The 19558-nt window shown below is 50.8% G+C and overlaps 1 protein-coding gene and 1 long non-coding RNA gene across 5 annotated transcripts; one reads left to right on the top strand and one right to left on the bottom strand.

Annotated features, from left to right (window-relative positions):
* The first annotated feature begins 119 nt into the window (after positions 1-119).
* Positions 120-15759, top strand: HOMER3 (homer scaffold protein 3). 3 transcript variants are annotated; one of them, XR_010745965.1, is made up of 9 exons: positions 145-277; positions 1259-1390; positions 3073-3180; positions 6817-6938; positions 8615-8771; positions 11089-11199; positions 12960-13040; positions 14857-15158; positions 15240-15759. XR_010745965.1 is itself a non-coding variant. In XM_066340135.1 (8 exons), exons 2-8 carry the CDS (start codon positions 1289-1291, stop codon positions 15043-15045), a joined length of 870 nt encoding a protein of 289 aa, XP_066196232.1. In that variant the 5' UTR covers positions 120-277; positions 1259-1288; the 3' UTR covers positions 15046-15230. The 3 variants fall into 3 exon arrangements, 2 of the variants coding, with proteins under 2 accessions (XP_066196232.1, XP_066196231.1); XM_066340135.1 differs by lacking the exon at positions 15240-15759 and having other exon boundaries at positions 120-277; positions 14857-15230; XM_066340134.1 differs by lacking the exons at positions 12960-13040; positions 15240-15759 and having other exon boundaries at positions 14857-15231.
* Positions 7591-8459, bottom strand: LOC136374742 (uncharacterized). Of its 2 annotated transcripts, XR_010745967.1 has the most exons (4): positions 8245-8459; positions 8094-8124; positions 8005-8024; positions 7591-7944 (listed from the first exon to the last, which is right to left on the bottom strand). It is a non-coding gene; the product is annotated as an uncharacterized lncRNA (long non-coding RNA). The 2 variants fall into 2 exon arrangements; XR_010745966.1 differs by lacking the exon at positions 8245-8459 and having other exon boundaries at positions 8094-8173.
* Positions 15760-19558: the final 3799 nt, after the last annotated feature.

Below are 19558 nucleotides of genomic sequence, written 5' to 3'. Positions count from 1 at the left end.
TTTATTCCAATTTTTTCGCCCATTTTTGCGCCCGGGGAACCCTCACCAATAATTTCCCGTTACACCTGACCCCCATTTTCTGCCCCCTGACTGACCCCTCGTTTTCCCCTGTCCCTGCAGGGAACAGCCCATCTTCAGCACCAGGGCTCACGTGTTCCAGATCGACCCTGCCACCAAGAGGAACTGGATCCCGGCCGGAAAACACGCCCTCACCGTCTCCTACTTCTACGATGCCACCCGGAATGTCTACAGGATCATCAGCGTGGGGGGCACCAAGGTGGGGAAAAAAATAGTTTGGTTTTTTTTTTCTCCAGCAAAAATCCAGCTGTTGGCTCGTAAAAGCGGCTGTTTCGCTCAAAAAGCAATTGTCCTCCGAAAATCCAGATGTTTGCATCCCCAGATGTTCCCCCACAAAGGCACCTTTCCCCCCAAAAAACAGCTTATTCTGATTCTGATCCTCTGATCCCCTGATTGATTCCCTGATTCTCTGATTGATCCCCTGACTGATTCCCTGATTCTCTGATTGATTCCCTAATTAATTCCCTGATTCCCTGCTTCTGGTTGATCCCCCGATTCTCTGATTCCCTGACTGATCCCCTGACTGATTCCCTGATTCCCTGATTCTCTGATTTCCTGATTCTCTGATTTCCTGATTGATTCCCTGACTGATTCCCTGACTGATTCCCTGATTGATTCTCTGATTGATTCCCTGATTTTTCCCTGATTCCCTGATTCTGATCTATTCCGATTCTCTGATTCCCTGGTTGATCCCCTGATCGATTTCCTGATTAATTCCCTGATTCCCTGATTGATCCCCTGATCGATTTCCTGATTAATTCCCTGATTCCCTGATTGATCCCCTGACTGATTCCCTGATTCCCTGACTGATTATCTCCTTGAATAATTTCCTGATTCCCTGATTCACTGATTCTCTAATTCCCTGATTGATTCCCTGATTGATTAATTCCTTGATTAATTTCCTGATTCCCTGATTCTCTGATTCCCTGACTGATTCCCTGATTGATTCCCTGACTGATTCTGTGATTCTTTGATTGATTCCCTGATTGATCCCCTGATTAAATCCCTGATTCTCTGATTGATCCCTTGATTGATTTCCTGATTAATTCCCTGATTCCCTGATTGATCCCCTGACGGTCTCCCCGATTAACCCCCCGATTAACCCCCAATTAACCCCCAATTAACCCCCCAATTAACCCCCACCCGGCCCCTCCCTGACGCCTGTGTCCTCTGTCCTCAGGCCATCATCAACAGCACCATCACCCCCAACATGACCTTCACCAAAACCTCCCAGAAATTCGGGCAGTGGGCGGACAGCAGGGCCAACACCGTCTACGGGCTGGGCTTCGCCTCCGAGCAGCACCTGTGCCAGGTGAGAGTGCCACACCTGTGCCAGGTGAGAGTGCCACACCTGTGCCAGGTGAGACTGAGCATTACCTGTGCCAGGTGAGAGTGCCACACCTGTGCCAGGTGAGAGCGCCACACCTGTGCCAGGTGAGACAGGGCACACCTGTGCCAGGTGAGAGTGCCACACCTGTGCCAGGTGAGAGTGGGCACACCTGTGCCAGGTGAGACAGGGCACACCTGTGCCAGGTGAGAGCCCCGAGCATTACCTGTGCCAGGTGAGAGCGGGCACACTTGTGCCAGGTGAGAGCGGGCACACTTGTGCCAGGTGAGAGTGCCACACCTGTGCCAGGTGAGACAGGGCACACCTGTGCCAGGTGAGAGCCCCAGGTGTGAAAAACGAGATTCACCTTTTTTGGGGTAGATTTTAAGAAATAGGTTTTAATAAAAGATCAGCCAATTAGCAGGTAAGGATTGGCGTTGAGCCGAGTGCACACTCTGCTGTTTCACAGGGTTCTTTAAATCCCCTTTTTGTTGTATCATTGAATATTCCTATTTTTCCATGAACCAGTTTCCATATTCCAGGGGCTGTTTTCCGTGGGTTTGCCTTTTTAGAGCAGGTTTGGTTTTTGGCTGTGTCTTCATCATCACCATCATCATCACCTTCATCACCCTCATAATCACCTCCACCATCACCTTCCTCATCCCCTCCATCCTCACCCTCACCATCACCTCCAGTTTGGGCCTTGCTCTATAATTTTCCGATGGTAGAAGCTGATATTTGGTGTATCAAGAGCAGAGTCTTCACACGTCCCTGGGTGTTCTCCCACCAAACAGTTTAAACATATTTTATCGCTTCTGCCGCTCTGCCTAATTTTCTTTACCAACAGCAGAAATAAAAACTTACATCCTTGGCACAAAGTTATTAATCCTAGAGCACGCATCTTGAGAAAAACCGAGTTTATAAAAGGCGTTTATAACACCGGGGACCCCCCAAACCCCGCAGATGGAGATTTTGGGGTCCCTCCGAAGGCTGTTTGGGATTTTACAGCTGTTGGGTATCAGCAAAGATCTGAAATGATCGTGGTTTTGGGGTTTTGGTTGGGTGGGTTGGGGTTTTTTGGGGGGTTTTGGGGTTTTTTTGGGGTTTTTTTGGAGATTTTGGGGTTATTTTGTTTGGGTTTTGGGGTTTTTTTTTGTTTGTTTGTTTTTGGGGGGTTCTTTTTTGGTTTGGGTTTTTTTGGGGGGGGTTTTGGAGGGTTGGGGTTTTTTTGGTTTTGGGTTTTTTTTTTTTTTGGTTTTTGGGGGGTTAGTCCCTGAATTTTTACTGTTTGAGAGAAATTTAAAAGCTATTTAAATGTAGTTGCTGTTTCTGTCCTGAACCCTGAGCTCTGAGTGCCAAATTTGAGGGTTATTCCCTGAATTTTTACTGTTTTAGAGATGATAAAAATCGATTTAAATGAAGCTGCTGAACCCACAGCCCCGAGTCCCAAATTTGGGTGGTTATTCCCTGAATTTTTACTGTTTTAGAGAGGATAAAAATCGATTTAAACGCAGCTGCTGAGCCCACAGCCCCGAGTCCCAAATTTGGGTGTGTTTCCCTGAATTTTTACTGTTTTAGAGATGATAAAAAGCGATTTAAAGGCAGGCAGAGGAGGGGCTCAGGACCCTCGGCCCCACGGTGACTTTGGCTTTTCCCTTCCCCTGCAGTTCGCAGAGAAATTCCAGGAGGTGAAGGAAGCGGCTCGTTTGGCCAGGGAGAAGTCCCAGGATAAAACAGAGCTGACCAACCCCGCCCTGAGCATCAGCTCCCAGCAGGTACCGCCCGGACAGGGAGGGGGACGGGGAAAGGGGGAAAACGGGGAAAAGGGGAAAATGGGAAAAAGGAGAAAAAGGGAGGAAAATGGAGAAAAGGGAGGGAAATGGGGAAAAGGGATAAAAAGGGAGGAAAATGGGAAAAAGGGAGAAAAAGCGAGGAAAACGGGAAAAAGGGAGAAAAAGGGAGGAAAATGGGAAAAAGGAGAAAAAGGGAGGAAAATGGATAAAAAGTGAGGAAAATGGGAAAAAGGGAGAAAAAGTGAGGAAGATGGGAAAAAGGGATAAAAAGGGAGGAAAATGGGATAAAATGAGGAAAATGGGAAAAAGGGAGAAAAAGGGAGGAAAATGGGAAAAAGGGATAAAAGGGGAGGAAAATGGAGAAAAGGGAGTGAAATGGGGAAAAGGGAGAAAAAGTGAGGAAAATGGGGAAAAATGAGGAAAATGGGAAAAAAGGAGAAAAAGTGGGGAAAAGGGAGGAAAATGGGATAAAATGAGGAAAACGGGAAAAAGTGAGGAAAATGGGAAAAAGAGATAAAAAGAGAGGAAAATGGATAAAAAGTGAGGAAAATGGGAAAAAGAGATAAAAAGGGAGGAAAATGGGAAAAAAGGAGAAAAAGAGAGGAAAATGGATAAAAAGGGAGGAAAATGGGGAAAAGAGATAAACTCAGGGACATGGCCCCAGAGGGTGGGGACAGTCACACCCAGCTCAGGGACAGCCACACCCAGCTCAGGGACATGGCGCAGGGGTTGGGGACAGTCACACCCAGCCCAGGGATGTGGCACAGGGGTTGGGGACAGTCACCCCCAGCTCAGGGACACACCCGAGCCTCGCTCTGCTCATTCTGGTTTCCCTCAGCAGAGCTAAAGCTGAGCCTGTCCCTGTCCCTGTCCCTGTCCCTGTCCCTGTCCCTGTCCCTGTCCCTGTCCCAGCCTGGTGACAGTGACAGTGACACGGGCACAGCCTGTCCCCCACTCCGTTATTTTTTGGGCTGTGTCTCCCTTTTTTACCATTTCACACGGACAATTCCATCGGTGACACAAAGACAAACCTCTGTTGTCACATTGGTCAGAGCAGAGGGACACCAAAAGTCCCTCCGAGGGAAAGGAATGAACAACAAAGTTCCAGCTACAAAAACATTTCTCCTGTTCCCAGAAAATTCCCTGTTTAAAGGATTTTAGAATAAACCAAACCCTCCTGCCCCTGTTCCTAGAAAATTCCCTGGGAAATAATAGAATTTTATAAAACAAAAACCTCTCAGACATGGGACAGGGCTGCAGCCCACCACCCCTCCTGCCCCTGTTCCCAGAAAATTCCCTGTTTAAAGGATTTTAGAGCCCCAAACCCTCCTGCTCCTGTTCACAGAAAATTCTCTATGAAAAGGATTTTAGAGCCCCAAACCCTCCGCTCCTGCCCCCGTTCACAGAAAATTCCCTGTTTAAAGGATTTTAGAATAAACCAACCCATCCCTCCTGCCCCTGTTCCCAGAAAATTCCCTGTTTAAAGGATTTTGGAGCCCCAAACCCTGCTGCCCTGCTCCTGTTCCCAGAAAATTCCCTGTTTAAAGGATTTTGGAGCCCTGAACCCTCCTGCCCCTGTTCCCAGAAAATTCCCTGTTTAAAGGATTTTGGAGCCCCAAACCCTCCTGCCCCTGTTCCCAGAAAATTCCCTGTTTAAAGGATTTTAGAATAAACCAAACCCTGCTGCCCTGCCCCTGCTCACAGAAAATTCCCTGTTTAAAGGATTTTGCTGCCCTGCCCCGGCTCCGGCTGAGCCGCGCAGAGCCGCAGCGGCGGATTCCAGCCGTGAATTATTGATGCTGAGGCTGCAGCCGGAGCCGAGCTGTCGGCCGCGGTGACACCAGGCTCCCTCCCGTCCCCTGGCCCCGGAATTCCCAGAAGAGCGGCTCTTTTAGGACCTGACCCGTCCCATTTCGCGGCCCCGGTCCCGGGCTGTGTCCCCGGGGAGAAAAGGGACACAAAAAAAGGCACAAGAGTGGAGCATCCCCGAATTTTCACTGTTTCACCCCAAAAATGAAATTCCTGCCCTTTTCCTGGCTCAGTTCCTGAGGTGGCAGAGGTTGTCCCTTCTCCTGCACCTTTGGGACACGGGTGTCACCGTCCCCTGAGCGGTGACAGGGCTGGTTGTCCCGGAGGTGTCCCAGTGGCAGCTGGAACCTCCCCAGCGCTCCGAGGGACAGGGACAAAGTCCCCTCAGGAATCCTGAACCCCCGGGAGGGCCCCCGGAGCAGCTGAGGGCCGGCCACGGGACTGCTGTGACAGGAGGTGACACCGATGGCATGTCCCCGGGGAGCTGAGGGCTGCGGAATTCCCTGTCCGGGAGGGGACACGGGGGTGGGAGCTGTGGGGACACTGCTCTGGGAGCTGCTGTCACCTGAACTGGGGTCTGTCACCTGCACTGGGAGCTGGTGTCACCTGCCCTGAGGTCTGTCCCCTCCTGCACTGGGATCTGTCACCTGCACTGGGAGCTGGTGTCACCTGAACTGGGGTCTCTCACCTGCCCTGGGGTCTGTCACCTGCCCTGGGGTCCGGTGTCACCTGTCCTGAGGTCTGTCCCCTCCTGCACTGGGGTCTGTCACCTGCCCTGGGGTCTGGTGTCACCTGTCCTGAGGTCTGTCCCTTCCTGAACTGGGATCTGTCACTTGAACTGGGATCCGTCACCTGCCCTGGGGTCCGGTGTCACCTGCACTGGGAGCTGATGTCCCCTGCACTGGGATCTGGTGTCACCTGAACTGGGATCTGGTGCCACCTGTTGTGGGATCTGGTGTCCTTTGCACTGGGATCTGTCACCTCCTGAACTGGGATCTGGTGTCCCCTGCTCTGGGATCTGGTGTCCCCTGCTCTGTTGGGATCTGTCCCCTTCTCTGCTGGGATCACTGCCCAGGCCAGTGTGGGACAGGGACAGGGACACAAAGGGACAGGGACAGGGACACACAGGGGCAGGGACAGGGACAGGGAGGTGGTGGCACTGCTGGCAGAGCAAAGCACCGACCTCCCTGCCCAGGAGAAACCTCCCAGAGCCACCCGTGTGCTCTGAGGGGCCGTGTCCCTGTGTCCCCTGTGTCCCCCATGTCCCCTGTGTCCCCTGTGTCCCCTGTGTCCTCCGTGTCCCTTGTGTCCCCTATATCCCCTGTGTCCCCTGTGCCCCCTGTGTCCCCTGTGCCCCTTGTGTTGTCCCCTGTGTCCCCTGTGCCCCCTGTGTAATCTGTGTCCCCTGTGTCCCTTGTGTCCCCTGTGCCCCCCGTGTCCCCTGTGTCCGTTGTGCCCCCTGTGCCCCTTGTGTCTCCTGTGTCCCCAGTGTCCCCCGTGTCCCTGTGCCCCCTATATCCCCTGTGTCCTCTGTGCCCCCTGTGTCCCCTGTGTCCCCTGTGCCCCCCGTGTCCCCTGTGTCCCCTGTGTCCTCCGTGTCCCTTGTGTCCCCTATATCCCCTGTGCCCCCTGTGCCCCCAGTGTCCCCTGTGTCCCCCATGTCCCCTATGCCCCCTGTGTCCCCAGCTGTCCCTGTGCTGTCCCCAGCTGTCCCTGTGCTGTCCCCGTGTGTCCAGGCCCCCTTTGTGGCCACAGGGCCGGTGGTGGCCCGGCTCCTGGCGGTGACCAGCCTGTCCCTTTGTCCCCAAGGTGATCCCCAGCCCCGTCATCAGCTCCAACGGCCCGGGCGAGGACAAACTCTTCCGCAGCCAGAGCGCCGACGTGGAGATCAGCACGGAGAAGGAGAGGCTCAAGAAGATGCTGTCGGAGGGGTGAGGCTGCTCCTGGCCCCCAAACTCTCTCCTGGCCCCCAAACTCTCTCCTGGCCCCCAAACTCCCTCCTCTCCGGCAGGATTTGGGGGTTCGTCACCCCCAATAATCCTGATTATTTCTGCTCTTTGAATCCCGCTCAAACCCTGTCAGTGATTGACGGGGAAATCCGGATTATTTCTGCTCTTTGAATTCCCTGGGGGTCGCCGCTCAAACCCTTGATGGAGAGAGGGAAGGTTGATTCATGATCTGAACCCGATTTTAGTCACCTTTTCCAAGTCTTATACACCACTTCAGCGAGGTTAATAATTTCTACTACAATAATTAGGTTAGAAGATCATAAAAGCAACAATAATTAGGTTAGAAGATCGTACAAGCAACTCACGCATTTTACATCTTTATCACAGGGAGTCGATTGAATCTTTTCCCTTAAACAGGTTTTAATCCCATCTTCTCATAAACTCAAAGTCCTGTTTGTCCTTGCCACATCCTGGTCACCGGACTAATTACGCTCATTAACTCTGTCTTACTCTCAGACTTGTGTATTCCCACAAAACCCCGTTTTGGGTGAATTTTCCCCCGTTTCCCAGTGGGAAAAGTTATCCTTTGCTGTTCCTGTCTCTTCAAAGGACCGAGAGGCTGGATTCTGCCCCTCTCGGGCTCCCGGCTGAACGCTTGGAGTGTTTTTAAAATCCAAAGCCGAGTGTCTTTTGTTACCTCCTCCCGAGCTCGGGATTTATTCCAAGCAAACTCTGCTCTCGGGGGGGTTTTGAAATGGATTCACGATCCCAGAGCCCCTTTAGGGCAGCCCCACCCCGTTATCCCCGGCGTGGTTTGTGCAGCTTCAGGTCCAAAAAACGAAATGTTCTCCGGGGATAAAGGGCAGGTCCTTCCACCCAGTGACAAGAACACCCAAACCTGTGAAGAAGGAGGTGAAAGAGGAGGATCTGTGCCCTAAATCCCCCGTGGTTTCCTGAACCTCCTAAACCTCTCCTGAACCTCCTGAACCTCTCCTGAATACCCTGAACCTCTCCTGAACATCCTGAATCTCTCCTGAGCTTCCTGAACCCCTCCTGAACCTCTTAAACCTCTCCTGGACCTCCTGAACCTCTTCTGAACATCCTGAACCTTCTAAACCTCTCCCAAGCCTCCTGAACCTCTCCTGAACCTCCTAAACCTCTCCTGAACCTCCTGAACCTCTCCTGAACTTCTGCTGAACCTCCTAAACCTCTCTTGAGCCTCTCCTGAGCCTCCTAAACCCCTCCTGAGCCTCCTGAACCTCTCCTGAACCTCCAGAACCGACTGAACCTCCCCTGAGCCTCTCCTGAACCCCCTGAGCCTCTCCTGAGCCTCCTAAACATCTCTTGAGCCTCTCCTGAACCTCTCCTGAACCTCCTACACCTCCTGAACCTCTCCTGAATCTCCTGAACCTCTCCTGAACCTCTCCTGAACCTCTCCTGAACCTCTCCTGAACCTCTCCTGAACCTCTCCTGAACCTCTCCTGAACCTCTCCTGAACCTCTCCTGAACCTCTCACGAACCTCCTGAACCTCTCCTAAAGCCCTCCTGAACCTCCTAAACCCTCCCTGAACCTCTCCTGAACCTCTTCTGACCCCCTCCTGTCCCCCCTGACCCCCCCGAGCCCCTCCCGAGCGTGTCCCCCTGTCCCCTGTCCCCAGCTCGGTGAGCGAGGTGCAGTGGGAGGCCGAGTTCTTCAGCCTGCAGGACAACAACAGCCGGCTGGTGGCCGCCCTGCACGAGGCCAACGCCAGCGTGGACCAGTGGAAGAAGCAGCTGTCGGCGTACCAGGAGGAGACGGAATCCCTGCGCCAGAGGGTGAGCCCCTGGAGCCCCTGGAGCCCCTGTTCCCACCAAAGCCACCACTCCTGGCAGGAGCCTCGCGGGGAAATGTGCTGGGGACAGTGACACCGAGGAGTCCCCGCAGGGAAAACCCAAAGGGTGGAGTCAGGGAATTTCAGCTTCTCTTCCTGATTTCCCGAAAGGAATTCCTCCAAATGGTTGGGGAAGATGAATCAGGGAAACCTTATAAATATGATTGCTTAGCAAAAGATTCTGAAAATATGAAACCCACAATGGAAATAGAAATGAAAGCTGATTTTGAGTTGTAGGATGCTGAGTCTTGGTTACTCCAGAACCTGAAAACAACGGCCTGAAGGAGAATCCCTTTGGGTTGAACAATCCCTTTGTGCTGGCTGAGGGAGCCAAAGGTCAATGCAGCAAAACAGAAAAGTCTAAAGAGGAGTTTTCAGAGTTTAAAATAGAACACAGTACGGTGATATAGTAGTGTTATAGGCCGGGTGTAGATTCTATAGGATTTTGTGTCTTGTGTTGGTCGGTCACTGAAAATTAGAATATTCATCACAAAAGGAGATAGAATGGATTGTGACAAGGACATGATTCGCTCTCTTAACTCTTCCTCCTCTCCTTCCCACTGCTCTGAGCTCTTAACTCTCTTAACTATTACTCTTACCTCTTACTCTCACCTCTCACCTCTCCCCCTCGCTCTCCCCCTGCCCTTTGCTCTCTCACTCCTCTCTCAGCTCTCACCCGCTGTTCTCTCTCCCTCTCTCTTTGGGATTTCCCTGGTGGCTGAAGGCAGGACCCTTTTTACCCAAACCCCTGGCAATAAACCCACAATATCTAGAATTTCCAGGCGGGCAGAATTCCCTGTCCCCGAGGATTCCCCTGCAGCGGGCTGTGTTCAGCTCAGGGCGGTGTTTGGCAGCAGGAAGGATGGAGCCGAGAGCTCCAAGGAGCCCTTGTTCCCCCGGGATAACGGGATCCTTTATCCCATAAGGACAGGGGCGTCCCGGCCCGGCCGTGGGGATGGGGACAGGGGTGACAGTCCCACGGGTGGCACTGCTGGGGACAGAGCCCTGCAGGGCTGGGGAAAGGTTTTTCTGGAGAGTTGGGCTTTCTTTGGGGAAGACCTCGGGGTTTTTCCCACGTGGAGATGGAGCCTTTGGGAGGCAGCAGGGGCTGGGAGCAATTAACAGCAATTAACAGCAATTAACAGCAATTAATGGCTGCTCGTGCCCTGATGACAGATGGATGTGGACATCTGTCCCTAGGGATTCCCTGGTTCCCAAAATTTATCCCTCGAGATGCCCAAAATCCATCTCTCAGGATTCCCTGTGGCAGAGAGGATTTGGGGAGCCTCGGCAGGATCACAGGAGGAATTACAACTCAGTGAAAAATCTCAGTTTTTGTCCCTAAATCTGAGCATTTTTGGGAATTCTGGGCACAGAAGGAATTATAACTCAGTGAAAAATTTCAGTTTTTATGCCTAAAACTGAGCGTTTTTGGGGATTCTGGCCACAAAAGGAACCGTAACTTAATGAAAAATCTCAGTTTTATCCCTAAATCTGAGCGTTTTTGGGGATTCTGGCCACAGAAGGAATCATAACTCAGTGAAAAATCTCAGTTTTATCCCTAAATCTGAGCGTTTTTGGGGATTCTGGCCACAGAAGGAATCATAACTCAGTGAAAAATCTCAGTTTTATCCCCAAATCTGAGGTGGATTCTGGCCACAGAAGGAGCTGTAACTCAGTGAAAAATCTCCGTTTTTGTCCCTAAATCTGAGCGGTTTTGGGGATTATCCCTAAATCTCAACATTTTGGGGGATTCTGGCCACAGAAGGAGCCATAACTCAATGAAAAAATCTCAGTTTTATCCCTAAATCTGATTGTTTTTGAGGATTCTGGCCACAGAAGGAGCCATAACTCAATGAAAAATCTCAGTTTTATCCCCAAATCGGATTGTTTTTGGGGATTGTTTTGGGGATTCGTGACCCCGGGAGCTCCAGGGCCAGGATCTGCTCTGGAGATGTTTGCAGAGCCTGGAGCAGCCCCAGCAGAAGCTGCCGCAGCCTCTCTCGACCAGCTTCTAAAAAATGAATCCTCCTCATGAATAATCCAAACCACCCAGCTGGATTTTTATTTTATTATTTTATTTTTACCCGAGCAAACCTTTCCAGCTCAGCTGCTGAGCTGCAGCAGTTTGAGAAATCAGAATTTATTTTTATTTTTTTTTAGCCGTAAAATGTTTCTGGGAGCGACCCAGGCAGAGCAGAAAAAATGAATTTTTTTTATCTAGGGGATAAAAAAAATAATATTTTTTATCCACCTTGCAGGTGGCAGAGCTGGAGTCCCAGGGCACACACGACTCCTCCAGTGAGAACAACAAGGAGGAGCTGAGCCAAACCCTGGAGGAGCTGGAGCTGCTGCTCAAGGCTAAAGACGAGGTGAGGCTCTGAGAGTGGGGAAAAAAAAACCCAGAAAAGCACAAAACCCTAAAGGCACCGACGGGCAGGGAAAAAAAAATATTTGGAAAATGGAAGGGGTAAAATCTTGAGGGGTCGAGAGGCAGTAAGGGGTTGGAAATGAATGGAAAAGTCAAAATTTTAGGGCACCAGTGGCAGTGCAGGATTTGAAAAAAAATGGAAAAGGTAAAAGCTTAAAGCATCAACAGCAGTAGAGGATTTGAAATAAATGGAAAAGCCAAAATTTTAGGGCACCTACAGCAGAACAGGGTTTGACAAATGGGAAAGGTAAAAATCTTAAAGCATCAACAGCAGGACAGGGTTTGAAAAATAGGAAAGGCAAAATTTTAGGCCACCAACGGCAGAACAAGATTTGAAAAATGGAAAAGGTAAAGTCTTAAAGCATTAACAGCAGAACAAGATCTGAAAAAAAAATGGAAAAGCCAAAATTTTAGGCCACCAACAGCAGTAGAGGATTTGAAATAAATGGAAAAGGTAAAAGCTTAAGGCACCACCAGCAGAACAGGGTTTGAAAAATGGAAAAGGTAAAATCTTAAAGCATCAACAGCAGGACAGGGTTTGAAAAATGGGAAAGTCAAAATTTTAGGCCACCAACAGCAGAAGAGGGTTTGAAAAATGGAAAAGGTAAAATTTAAGGTATCAACAGCAGGACAGGGTTTGAAAAATAGGAAAGGTAAAATTTTAGGCATCACCAGCAGTATGGGTTCTGAAAAAACATAAAACTGGGAATTTCAGGCCACCAACCAACAGCAGAATAATATTTGAAAATGGGAAAAGCCAAAATCTTGAGGCACCAATGGCATGAAATAAATGGAAAAGGTAAAATTTTAGGCCACCACCAGCAGGGCAGGGTTTGAAAAATGGAAAAGGTAAAATTTAAGGCATCAACAGCAGAAGAGGGTTTGAAAAATGGAAAAAGGTAAAAGCTTAAAGCATCAACAGCAGAACAGGGTTTGAAATAAATGGGAAAGTCAAAATTTTAGGGCACTATCAGCAGCACAGGATCTGAAAAATCGGAAAGGTAAAAGCTTAAGGCACCACCAGCAGAACAGGATTTGAAAAATAGGAAAGGCAAGATTTTAGGCCACCAACGGCAGAACAAGATTTGAAAAATGGAAAAGGTAAAATCTTAAAGCATTAACAGCAGAACAAGATCTGAAAAAAAATGGAAAAGCCAAAATTTTAGGCCACCAACAGCAGTAGAGGATTTGAAATAAATGGAAAAGTCAAAATTTTAGGGCACCGACAGCAGTGCAGGATTTGAAAAACTGGAAAGGTAAAAGCTTAAGGCGCCACCAGCAGAACAAGATTTGAAAAATGGAAAAGGTAAAAAAGCATCAACAGCAGAGCAGGATTTGAAAAAAAAAATGGAAAAGGTAAAAGCTAAAGCATCAACAGCAGAACAGGGTTTGAAAAAGCCAAAATCTTAAGGCATCAGGAGCAGCACAGGATCTGAAAAAAATGGAAAAGTCGAAATTTTAGGCCACCACCAGCAGAACAGAGTTTGAAAAATGGAAAAGGTAAAAGCTAAAAGCATCAGCAGCAGGAAAGGGTTTGAAAAATAGAAAAGGTAAAAAATCTCAAGGTTCCAACAGCGGCGTGGGATTTGAAAAATAGAAAAAAAAAACAATTGAAGGCCCCTCCAGGCGTCCTGAGGGGTCTGAAAGCCACCAAAGGCCCACCGAGGGGACAGGAAGGTGACACGCTCCCGCTGTGCCCAGGAGATCCAGCTGCTGAGGAGCCAGAGGTGCGGCCGCTGGGAGGCCGAGGGCGAGCGCCAGGAGACGCTGCAGAAGCTGCAGGTAAAGGTGACACCTGGGAGGTCACCTCAGCTCCCACATGTGTCCCCAGGGCCACAGAGGGGCTGCCAGGGTGAGGGGACAGCGCTGTGTGTGCCTGCGTGCTGCCACCCTGCCGGTGTCCCTCTGGGGTGTGACACACCCGGCCAGCAGTGGTGACACGGCCAGCTGTCCCCGAGGTGGGCGTGGGGCAGGGCCTGGGGGGTCCTGTCCTCTCCTGTCCTCTCCTGTTCTGTCCTGTCCTGTCCTGTCCTGTCCCATCGTGTCCCCTCCTGTCCCATCATGTCCTGTCCCATTGTGTCCTGTCCCCTCCTGTCCTCTGCCCTCGGGATCCCCGGATTCCCGCTGGGGTGGTGGCTGTAGGTGTCCCTGGGGTGGCCGTGGCTGTCCCCGGGGTCACTGTGGCTGTCCCCAGGCTGTGTGTGGCTGTCCCCAGGGTGTCTATGGGTGTCTCAGCCCAGGGCGCTGTCCCCGTGGCTGTCCCCGGGGTGACCCTAGGCTGGCTGTGGCTGTCCCCAGGCTGTGTGTGGCTGTCCCCACGGTCACTGTGGCTGTCCTCAGGGTCTCTGTGGCTGTCCCCAGGGTCTCTGTGGCTGTCTGTGGCTGTCCCCAGGGTCACTGTAGCTGTCCCCAGGATCACTGTGGCTGTCCCCAGGGTCTCTGTGGCTCTCCGCAGACTGTGTGTGACTGTCCCAAGGCTGTCCCCAGGCTGTCCCCAGGCTGTGTGTGGCTGTCCCCAGGGTCTCTGTGGCTGTGTGTGGCTGTCCCCAGGGTGTCTCTGGCTGTCCCCAGGCTGTGTGTGGCTGTCCCCGGCTGTCCCTGCTGTCCCCAGGCTGTCCCCAGCTGTCCCTGCTGTCCCCAGGCTGTGTGTGGCTGTCCCCAGGGTCACTGTAGCTGTCCCCAGCTGTCCCCAGGCTGTCCCTGCTGTCCCCAGGCTGTGTGTGGCTGTCCCCAGGGTCTCTGTAGCTGTCCCCAGGCTGTGTGTGGCTGTCCCCGGCTGTCCCTGCTGTCCCCAGGCTGTCCCCAGGGTCTCTGTGGCTCTCCCCAGGCTGTCCCCAGGCTGTGTGTGGCTGTCCCCAGGCTGTCCCAGGCTGTCCCCAGCTGTCCCTGCTGTCCCCAGCTGTCCCTGCTGTCCCCAGGCTGTGTGTGGCTGTCCCCAGGCTGTCTCTGGCTGTCCCCAGGCTGTCCCCAGGCTGTGTGTGGCTGTCCCCAGGGTCTCTGTAGCTGTCCCCAGCTGTCCCCAGCTGTCCCTGCTGTCCCCAGGCTGTGTGTGGCTGTCCCCAGGCTGTGTGTGGCTGTCTGTGGCTGTCCCCAGGCTGTGTGTGGCTGTCCCCAGGCTGTCCCCAGGGTGTCTGTGGCTGTCCCCAGGCTGTCCCCGGCTGTCCCCGGCTGTCCCCAGCTGTCCCTGCTGTCCCCAGGCTGTGTGTGGCTGTCCCCAGGCTGTCCCCAGGCTGTCCCCGGCTGTCCCCAGCTGTCCCTGCTGTCCCCAGGCTGTGTGTGGCTGTCCCCAGGCTGTCCCCAGGCTGTCCCCGGCTGTCCCCAGCTGTCCCTGCTGTCCCCAGGCTGTGTGTGGCTGTCCCCAGGCTGTGTGTGGCTGTCCCCAGGGTCTCTGTGGCTGTCCCCAGCTGTCCCTGCTGTCCCCGGGCTGTCCCCAGGCTGTGTGTGGCTGTCCCCAGGCTGTCTATGGCTGTCCCCAGGCTGTGTGTGGCTGTCCCCAGGCTGTCCCCAGCTGTCCCTGCTGTCCCTGCTGTCCCCAGGCTGTGTGTGGCTGTCCCCAGGGTCTCTGTGGCTGTCCCCAGCTGTCCCTGCTGTCCCCCAGGAGCTGGAGGCGCGCAATGCCGAGCTGGAGCAGCGGCTGCAGGCGGCCGAGCAGAGCCTGGCGCGGAGCGGGGCGCACAGGGACAAGCTGCACGGGGAGGTCACCAGGGTGGCCGAGATCATGGACGTGAAGATCTTCGAGCTCAGCGAGCTCAGGCAGGGCCTGGCCAAGCTGGTGGAGAGCAACTGAGGGGGAGCAGGGCTGGGAGTGGGCACCCACAGCTCCTGAGGGCACCCAAAGGTCTCCTGTGGCACCCAGAGAGCTCCTGAGGGCACCCAGAGAGTTCCTGAGGGCACCCAAAGGTCTCCTGAGGCACCCAGAGAGCTCCTGAGGCACCCAGAGATCTTCTGTGAGCACCCAAAGATCTCCTGTGGCACCCAAAGAGCTCCTGAGGGCACCCAGAGGGATTTGTCACCCCACCAGCAGCTGTCTGGACAGAGGGGACCAGACCCCAGGGGACCCTAAGGGACCTCAGGGGACATCAGCCACTCACTGCCCAGCGAGCCCCAGAGCACGGCACTGAGGACTCGAGCCCCCAAACCCTCTCCAGGCAGATCCTGCACCCCCAAATCGTCTCCAGGGCGATCCTGAACCCCCAAACCCTCCTGAACCCCCAAATCTTCTCCAGGGAGCTCTGAACCCCCAAACCCTCTCCAGGGAGCTCCTGAGCTCCCAAATTTTCTCTAGGTAACTCCTGGAGCCCCAAAACCCTCTCCAGGGAGAGCTCTGAACCCCTAAACCCTCTCCAGGGAGCTCCTGGACCCCCAAACTCTCCTGAACCCCCAAACCCTCTCCAGGGAATTCCTGACCCCCCAAACCCTCTCCAGGGAGCTGCAGAACCCCCAAACCCTCCTGAGCCCCCAAACCCTCTCCATGGAGCTCCTGGACCCCCGGCTGACCTCCCTGGCCGTGGCACAGCCCAGAGGTGCCAGCTGTGCCAGCTGTGCCCGCCCTGTCCCCGTGTCCCCGAGGTTTTTACATTTCCCGAGGGGCTCAGCAGCCTCGGGCAGGGTTTTTTCTGTAGTTTTTTTTTTTTTTAGGAAATCACTCGCCTTTTTTCCTCTTCCCCACCCCTGGGTGTCCCCAGCGGGATCCAGGGTCAGGAGCATCCCAAAATGGGGGGCAGGAGGAGGAGAAAAATTCCTGTGGGGTTTTAAAGCCTCTGGAGGAGCTGAATGGTCATGAAATGGTCATGAAATTGTCATAAAATGGTCATAAATGGTCCCAAGTGGGGACAGTGAATTGGGGACATGGGACATCCCCTCAGGGCACCGAGCTGCTGCTGGGCTGGATTGAAATTTGGAATTGAATTGAAATTAAATGGAGCAATTGAGAAGCTGCTCTTGGGGTTTGGTGAGGTTTTTTTCTCTCTTTTTTTTTTTTTTTTTTTCCTTTTTTTTCTCTCCTTTTCTATCATCCCCCAGGGATGTCCCTGCTCCGTGTGACAGGGACACGGCCCAGGGGGGGTCAAGGAGAGCAGGAGGAGGTGGGGACACGCTGGTGGCCTGAGGGGCCTGGGGAGTGATGGGCACAAAATGGGCACAAAATGGGCACAAAATGGTAAAAAAAAGGTCAAAAAATGGGCACAAAATGGTAAAAAAAATGGTCACAAAATGGTCAAAAAATGGGCACAAAATGGTCATAAAATGGGCACAAAATGGTCATAAAATGGTCACAAAATAGACCCAAAATGATCAAAAAATGAGCACAAAATGGACACAAAATGAACCCTAAATGGTCCCAAGATGGTCCCAAAATAGTCCCAAAATGGACCCAAACTGGTCATAAAAATGGGCACAAAATGGTCATAAAATGGACTTAAAATGGGCAGAAAATGGACACAAAATTAACCCAAAATGGACCAAAAATGGGCACAAAATGGTCCCAAAATGGGTCACAGGTCACGAGGCCTCACACTTTTATAGGTTTTGGTTTGCACAGGGCTGGAGAATAAAGGAGAGATTTATTAAAAGGGCTTTAGGACACACCTTGGGCAGGACAAGAGCCTGGGCAGGGCTACAGCCAAGGGGGGCACAGAATGGGCACAGAATGGTCAAAAATGGGCACAAAATGGATCCAAAATGGGCACAAAATGGACATAAAATGAACCCAAGATGGTCCCAAAGTGGACTCAAAATGGTCACAAAATGGACACAAAATGGACCCAAAATGGTCACAAAATGGACCACAAATGGGCCAGAAAATGGTCATAAAAAGGTCACAGAATGGTCAAAAATGGTCACAAAATGGTCAAAAATAGTCACAAAATGGACACAAAATGGTCACAGAATGGTCAAAAAATGGACCCAAAATGGTCATAAAATGGTCACAGAATGGTCAAAAATGGTCACAAAATGGTCAAAAATAGTCACAAAATGGTCATAAAATGGTCACAGAAGGGTCAAAAAATGGACCCAAAAATGGATGTGCTTTGGGGTTGGGTTTTTAGGGTTTTTTCTCCTCTTTGCTGCTCTAACTGGGGCGCAGGCAGCAGAAATCCTGGGAATTTCCTGGGCAGGACCTGCTCTGGCCCCTCAGGAACGTGCTGGAGCGGGGCAGGATTCCTTCCCTCCCTTTCCCAGGAGAATTCCCAGACCTGCAGCTCCTCTCCTCCTGCTCTGGGGTTGCTTTTCCACCCCTTGGTTTTCATTTTTATTTTCGTTTCTGCTGCATGAAGAGTTCTCCCAACTGTCTGAGCTGCTGGGGTCACTTTTTTATTCCAGAGGATTTAAAGGACTGAAAACAAAACAAAACAAAAAAAAAGGAATTGAGGAGGTAAAAATTTTGATTTTTTTGGGGTAGAGATCAACTCCCAGAAAGGTGGGGTTGGTTTGGATCTCTGCCCCTGGGCTGGCAGCAGGAAAAAGGGAGGAATTTGGGAAAATAAAATAAAATAAAATAAAATAAAATAAAATAAAATAAAATAAAATAAAATAAAATAAATCCTTGGTGCTGTCCACCAGCTGAGGTGGAATTCCTTCAGATCCTTCAATGCTGGCCTCACCTGGGTCCCTGTGGGTGTCACACCTGGCTCCCTGTGGGTGCCACACCTGTGTCCCTGTGGGTGTCACACCTGGCTGGGTCACCTCTCCCATGGGTGCACACCCTCCAGGAGCTCCAGAATTCCAGGGAATTCCGTGTTTCTGGGGCCAGGAGCTGCTCAGAGGCACAAAATCGGATTTTTTCCTGCTGGTTCCTGCTCCATCTGAAGAACCCCCGAGGGCTCCAGCTCAGCCTGATCCTGCCTGAGAGGTCTGAAATGATGTGAGGAGGGGCAAAAATCACAGGAGGAGGTGTAAAAGTCACACGAGGAGGTCTAAAAACACAAAAAACCCCCAGAATTTTGGTGGAAATGGGGAAGGAAATGCAAAAGAAATGGGGTTTTGGTGGAAATGGGGAAGGAAATGCCATAAAAATCAGAGTTTTGGTGGAAATGGGGATGGGGAATGACACAAAAACCAGAATTTTGGAGGAAATTGGGATGGGGAATGACACAAAAATGGAGTTTTGGTGGAAATGGGTACAGGAAATGCCAAAGAAATAGAGTTTTGTTGGAAATGGGGATGGGGAATGCCACAAAAACCAGAATTTTGGTGGAAATGGGGATGGGAAATGCTACAAACCTCCGAATTTTGGTGGAAATGGGGATGGGGAATGCCACAGAAATGGAGTTTTGGTGGAAATGGGGACAGGAAATCCCACAAAAACCAGAACTTTGGTGGAAATGGGGACGGGAAATGCCACAAAAACCAGAACTTTGGTGGAAATGGGGACGGGAAATGCCACAAAAACCAGAACTTTGGTGGAAATGGGGACGGGAATGCCACAAACCCAGAATTTTGGTAGAATTTTGGACAGGAAATGCCACAAAACCCAGAATTTTGGTGTGGTTATCCCCCAGGTTTTTCTGGGAGCAGCTCCTGGCTGGAGGCAGAGGATAGTTTTTTGTTCCTGGGGGCGGCTCGTTAATTAATTAAATCATGTCATTAATGAGGGGAGCAGCTGCTGCCTCCTGCCAGCACAGGGCTATTTTTAGGGCAGAAAGAGCATGTGACAGCCCTGGAAAACATTCCCGTGGAATTCCCAGGGAATTCTCAGGGAATTCAGTGTGGGGAGGTGGAAAATGGCCCCAAAAAACCTCCTGCTGGAGTAATTTATGATTTAAAATATATATATAAGTAATAGAAATAATCTAGAAATTATATATTATATCTAGAGTTATAATTATAAATATAATTGATATTTATATCTAGAGTTATAACTGTAAATATAAGATATAATTGATATTTCTATCTAGAGTTATAATTATAAATATAAGATATAACTGGTATTTATATCTAGAGTTGTAACTATAAGATATAATTGATATTTATATCTAGAGTTATAATTATAAATACAAGATATAATTGATATTTATATCTAGAGTTATAACTGTAAATATAAGATATAACTGATATTTATATCTAGAGTTGTAACTATAAGATATAATTGATATTTATATCTAGAGTTATAATTATAAATGTAAGATATAGTTGATATTTATGCCATAAAAATATTTGGATAATATTTATACCCATTCCCATGGAATTCCCAGGGAATTCTCAGGGAATTCAGTGTGGGGAGGTGGAAAATGGCCCCAAAAAACCCTCCTGCTGGAGTAATTTATGATTTAAAAAAAAATATATAAGTCATAGAAATAATT

The sequence above is a fragment of the Sylvia atricapilla genome, unplaced genomic scaffold (assembly GCF_009819655.1).
Source record: "Sylvia atricapilla isolate bSylAtr1 unplaced genomic scaffold, bSylAtr1.pri scaffold_117_arrow_ctg1, whole genome shotgun sequence".
NCBI lineage: Eukaryota > Metazoa > Chordata > Aves > Passeriformes > Sylviidae > Sylvia > Sylvia atricapilla.
Note: the sequence above shows the minus strand (reverse complement) of the source record. Positions and strands in the feature narration are given on the sequence as shown.